This window comes from Egretta garzetta, unplaced genomic scaffold (genome assembly GCF_000687185.1).
Source record: "Egretta garzetta isolate BGI_Z169 unplaced genomic scaffold, ASM68718v1 scaffold5, whole genome shotgun sequence".
NCBI lineage: Eukaryota > Metazoa > Chordata > Aves > Pelecaniformes > Ardeidae > Egretta > Egretta garzetta.
The window spans coordinates 4,335,654-4,341,828 of NW_009259707.1; the positions used below are offsets into that span (position 1 = coordinate 4,335,654).

A 6,175-nucleotide genomic window follows, 5' to 3' on the forward strand; every position below is an offset into this window, starting at 1 on the left:
GGGAACGCTTTCGAGGAAGAGCAGCGGTGCGTGGAGCGCAGTGAGGGAGGCGCGCTGGGAGACCCGCGCCGCAGAGGCACAGGGAAAGCCAAATCTTGCAGCCAGGACCAGAGCTGCACCGTTGGTTTTGGAGAGGGGGCTTGGCGTTCCTTGCAGCGCCCTGGAGCCCGTTCCTGGCCACGCTGCCTGCCCCCTGCTCCCGTGGGGTCAGCGGGGCCCGGGCCCCCTCGGCCTCCCCTGGGCTCTGGCTGTCAGCCGGCGAGCAGCAGAGAGGGAGGAGGAAGAGGAGGAGGAGGAGGAGGAGGAGGAGGACGAGAGCCTGCTGGGCTACCACAAAATCTGTCCGTCCCGCAGGGGTCCAGCTAATACCAGCTTCAAGGGCGATTTCTCTTGTCAGGAGCGTTAAGCAAAAGAGCTGGGCTGCCTTGGAGAATCGGGGTCATTATTTTTTTTTCTTCCGGCTTTAAAATATTTCCCTTTTTAAAATGAAAGGTTGGAATTAGGCGCAGCATCCAATACCACTCAGACAAATTAAAAAAAAAAAAGGAAAAGAGTGTTATAGCTTTTTCTTGAAAGTATTCACAGATTGATTACAATTTAAAAAATAGCCAAAGTTAGAAGCACGTTAATCTTCAGAAAGCTTGGCTGAGTTAGTAGCGGTTTATGTTATTGTGAAATACCAAGCAACAGGTTAAAAAAAAAGATACCATTAAAAAAATATATACGTACACACAAGAGGCCTGTAATTCTACATCAGTTTGTCAGAAATCCTATTAAATCATATGATCTTAACTCTTCTGGTTTATGGTCTCTCCAGAAACCCTTGGTGGAATTACAGCCATAATACAGCCCGCAGTTAGCTGTCTCTAGTTACAACACAGAAGTGATACAGAAAAATTGCATTCATAATAAAATCTGGAATTGATGGGGGAGTGTGTTGCTGCTCTGAATGCTGAGTTACGCCGCCTGTGATCCCAATTCTTTTTGAGAATCCACTGTAACGTTAACCATGCACGGCAGAGTGAGCATTTTATGCAATGGAGACATGTCCTGCAATACTACTGACAGCTACTATTTTTTTTTTTTGCATTGTAACTCTTGATAATAAACAAGTATTTTTAGTTTCTAAGTTATGTAGCTTCATTAAAGCATTCCTTCTAAGGAATGCTAACAAGGACCATTTATAAGCACTGCAAGCATTAAAATTTTAAAGGTATATAAACATTAAAAAGCAGAAAGCATGCAATCCAGGTAATAACATCATCCAGGGTTTTCTTATTAACTATAAATATTTAATATGATTTTGCTGTAAAGGATTTACCAGTTACATTGAATTAATGTACTGACTGATAATTTTACTATTTAACATCTAATTGACCATGAGGAAAGAAATATCTGAAGACAGAAAAAATAGCAATTCATTAAGTATCTGTCATTGCAATTTATAATGGGATGAAAAGCGTAGTAGGAGCATAAATCATTACGGAGCCTATTAATGTCTGTCACTACTGGGCAAGGGCATTTTTGCATGCGTTATATCCACCGTGTGTATGCAGGTCAGTGTATGGGAAAAAACTTTCTGAAAACTTGGCTCCCTGGTGTCCCTCCTCTGACATGGGGGGAAGGTTTGTTCTGGCTGGCTTGGGGGTTGGGACCCACCCCCCCCATAGCTCAGGTTCCTGCCCAGGCTGAGCCGACATCCAGCTTGACTTTAAACACAGCTCTAGCTAAAACGCCTTCCCCTCTCTCGGCAAACCGGTGCAATCACATTGCAAATCAAGGCCAAAAGGGAACGCAAAATTAGTGTAAAAAGCAGGCTGAATCAAGGCTAAATTAGGCTCTGTATCCTTTGGGATTTGAGAAAAGCTATCAGCACTGTTTTGGAGTAAACATTTCTTGACGCCAATGGCATTGATTTTAATGCACTTCAGCATTTTTAATTTGGTGGAAGAGAAAATGTTCTCTGTAGTGTCATGGACAGGACTGGAAAGAAGAACTAGAGATCTGTTTGCGTAGAAGCATGATAGAACTAATTTAGAAGAAGGTCTGTCTCAGGATGACAACAGAAAGTGGGAGACTGAGCAACTGGGGGTTGCTGTCCTCTCTGCTGGAGCCCTTGAGGGAAGCCCCAACTGTCTTTGTGCAAAGATGTAACCAGTTGCTTATTTGGATTTTGCAGATCCAAGGTATGCCCTATGGGAACTGTTTACTTCTCAGCGACGGTCCTGTCAATAACAGCACTGGAATCCCTTTCTTTTACGTGACGCCAAAGGATAACACCGTGGCAGATCTCCTGAAGAATCCCGTGGCTTCTCTGACCCTGCCAGAGGCAGACGGAAATTTCTGCAGGTAACAGAGTTTTATTTGCCTACTACCACCTTCAGTGAGAACAGAGTCCTCAGAACAAAATGCTGGGTCCCCACCTTCAGTGTCCTGCATTTATTTTTGGCTCTCACCATCAGCTACGAGCTCCTCCTTAGCTTTGTGTTGTAGTAAGTTGCCCCAGTAAAGCATGGCAGAGAAAAGCAGAAGTGTCATTGAAGTATATTTTAGCATCAACAGCAGCAGTAGCTTTCAGCTCGCTCATTAACGTACCTAAATTTTAATCTCTTCTTGGAGGTGCCAAATAAAATCTAGGTGTTCAAGATCCCATTGTAGGCCATGGCGATCTAGTTAGTCAAGTCCATATTGTTCCAAGGGCTTTCCGAGTCATGATAAGGCAGATGCCCTTGCTCTGCTGAAGAGCTCTGGAGGCCCTGCCGATTGCTTTGACGGGGCTTTAGCCCTCCAGGGTCTGTAACGGGATCTCGGGCTCCCAGTTCACAAGTCATACACTCAGGACCATGCCACTCCGTCTAATTTCCACCTCCTCAGAGGGTATGATTGAATATGGTATCATCACAAATTTTTGGCACCTTGTCTATCTTAAACAGTGGGTAAACAATCCCCACATGAAGGAAGCCAGGTCTGAGATGTACTGACCTACAGCCAGCCCCAGGTTTGTCTCTCCAGAGACAGCAGTGAGTTGACTTCTTTCTTCCTAATCGTATGTACAATGAGTACCTCCAGATCACTGAAGCTTTATGTGTGTAAAATGTATGTAAGTAAACTCAAAGATGATTTAATTTTCCCCTCCATGCTCGTCTCCTTGAAAAAGACGTATCTCTGCCCTATGTTTGTTTACAGTCAAACATGTGGCAAACTTGGCTGGGTCACCCTTGTGTGAAGTGTTGTTTCCAAAGGCCTCTTTACGTGACGAGGTACATGACACCGAAATTGTGTCAGACAGGACTCCATTACCAAAGCAGATCTTAGCTGATATTTCAAAGAGGGAGACAGAGAAGAACTGGAAATTGCAGGCTGCTTTGCAAAGAAACAGGATTGAGAGTTTTTACCCCAACTTAAGGTCCTCTTTGGGGGAGGAGAGATTTATCTTAAGAACTGGATCTCAGGTTTCCCCAGCTGAGGATTGCCTTGGGGATCATCCTGCCTCTCAAGCCTGCCAGCTGAGAACAACACTGGAAAAATCAGTGAATGGCCAATACAAAGCATGTTACTGTTGCGCCTGTCTGTATTTGCCTCCAGAACATACTGTCCGTTTTCTTGAGTGTTATATGGTGGCAAAATGAAATGGTTCTTAGTCCTAAGCAGTACAAGTGATTTCAGGCTGACATCCTGTTCCCAAGGAATGGAAATCATGGCTTCCTCTCGCAATGTCAAATACCTAATAGGAACCTTCTATCACAACATTCATTAAGATAATTCAGCTTTGAATGATTGAGAAGGTCAACAGAGTGGTGCAGTTTAAGACCAGAATGGTTCTGCCTGCTCCTTAAAATTATTTCATGAAATATTTTGAATTAATAATTTCAAATTTAAGTAAGTGTATCAGTTATTTCATAACAGGCTAATGGAACTTATTGCTGCTTTCTAAGCGTTTTCATTCAATTAAATAGTGAGATGAATATCTAGACCAAGTGCTTAAAAATGATGTTAAGCCCGATATCCTAGCGCCTACCCAATGCCCTATTTTCAGAGGCTCAAGACTCAGAGCAGCTTCCATTGATGATAACTGCTGGTCTTGAGCACTTCTGAAAGCTACACACCCATTAAGGCACTTAAGTGTGGCCTTTCATCCCTGACTTTACACATCCACTCTTGAAAGTCTTTGCCTTTCATGTTTTAGCAACGTCACCGCCCAATTTACCTGTTTGGAGAGTGCCAATTCACCAACAAAAGAGAAATGCTGCATGATTTATAGAAATATTAAGTTCATATACATCACAACCCTTTGAGAATATTTCTTTGCTGTCTTTCTGTTAAGTAACTATTAATTTCCAAACCAAGGCACTACCCTTGTGTGCCAGAATGTGCTGCTGTTTGTTTTGCAGCCAGGGCAACCTGGATTCTGCCACCTGACTCTCTAGTTCCCTGCTCAGCCTGAGGCCGCGTTCTCTGGCGAGAAGAGCTCTCTGGGCACCACCAAGGCGGTAAACCTGGATTTCCAAGACAGCTTAGGCCAAACTAATTACCAGTGGCCACATCCCTACTTTCCCTCCCTGCCACCAGTCGCGTGGTCTTCCCCCCATCCCTCTCTCTCACATCAGCTCTGGGCTTTGCCTGACCCTGAGTTGAAACATAAATCTGAAGAAAATTAACCCGACGACGAGAATAAGGTTTTCTGCCAGTCCTTCTTTTCTTCCCATGGCCACTGCTGCTCCTGGCCGCGCAGTCCCACCCCCTCCCTTCAGCTGACCATATGGTGGGCCTTTTTTAGCTCAGTAACCCAGCAGAAACCTCTTCCCTTTTTTTTTGCTGGATTAGGTTTCTACTGGGTTAGTAACTTGAATCAGCTCGCCAAGAGCCAGAGGAGTGCAAAGGAAAGGAGGTGGCGGGGGAAAATAGGACATCCTCATTTTAGCATGTAACTGTACTCTAAATATTGAGCTTACTACTGACTTGAGTACACAGATTCAGAGTCCAATCAGTGCTCCTTGCATTATTTATGTTGTTCTTACATTCAGTTTGTTTTTCATTATTTCTGGAGTTCTCATCTGAAACAGATGTTGGCTGGCATTAGTGCAAAGCACAAGCGACACGGAGAATGAAAAGCTGGGGCATTTGTTCAGCTGCAGTTTGTGTTTTTGATGATAGCTAGGAAAATACGAGCAAGCTTTGGGGCCGTCTCACAGCCAGGACGCATGTGGGCACTGGGACGTTTAACTTTCTTCTTTCCCTTCCCTCTGTAACCAGGCTCAGAAATGAATTTACATTATAAACTAGCAACCCATGAGTGATTTTTATTTTTTAAACTAGCAACATCTTAAACTGCAGCCCTGTACAGCATCCTACCATCACCCCACAGAAAGAGCTTCTGTGGGCAGCTCAACAGTGAAGAAAACAACAAGCGTGTCCGGGCCCTGCTGCCAGCACTTGGGGTTGCCTGTCCCCAGTGCTGCCTGTGCTGCTGGGAACACGGCCGGCTTGCTACCTCCGCCATGGGCAGCCCGAGCACTCCCTTTGGGGTATGCTTTGTCTGCTGAGATAGCCAGGCTGTGCCATGCTGTCATGGTTTAACCCCAGCCAGCAGCTAAGCGCACAACCCCCCCCCAGCCACTCGCTCACTCCCCCCCTGGTGGGATGGGGGAGAGAATTGGAAGGGTAAAAGTGAGAAAACTTGTGAGTTGAGATAAAGACAGTTTAATAGGTAAAGAAAAAGCTGTTCACGCAAGCAAAGCAAAGCCAGGAATTCATTCCCTCCTTCCCACCAGCAGGCAGGTGCTCAGCCATCACCAGGAAAGCAGGGCTCCATCACACGTAACGGTGACTTGGGAAGACAAACGCCGTCACTCCAAACGTCCCCCCCTCCCTTCTTCTTCCCCCAGATTTATGTACTGAGTATGATGTCATATGGTCTGGAATACCCTTTTGGTCAACTGGGGTCAGCTGTCCCACCCATGTCCCCTCCCAACTTCTTGTTCACCTGGCAGAGCATGGGAAGCTGAAAAGTCCTTGAGTAGTATAAACACTAATTAGCAACAACTAAACCATTAGTGTGTTACCAACGTTATTCTCATACTAAATCCAAAACACAGCACTATGCCAGCTATTAGGAAGAAAATTAACTCTATCCCAGCCGAAACCAGGACAATATTCAGGCTAGGTTTAAACTGGG

The 6,175-nt window shown here is 45.1% G+C and overlaps 1 protein-coding gene across 1 annotated transcript in view; it reads left to right on the forward strand.

Annotated features, from left to right (window-relative positions):
• The window catches only part of CREG2 (cellular repressor of E1A stimulated genes 2), a 28,150-nt gene that overhangs the window by 9,849 nt on the left and 12,126 nt on the right, over positions 1 to 6,175 (forward strand). Inside the window, exon 2 of the mRNA XM_009638980.1 lies at positions 2,180 to 2,349. Coding sequence (XP_009637275.1) covers positions 2,180 to 2,349 — 170 coding nt within the window. The remainder of the gene's footprint in view (positions 1 to 2,179; positions 2,350 to 6,175) is intronic.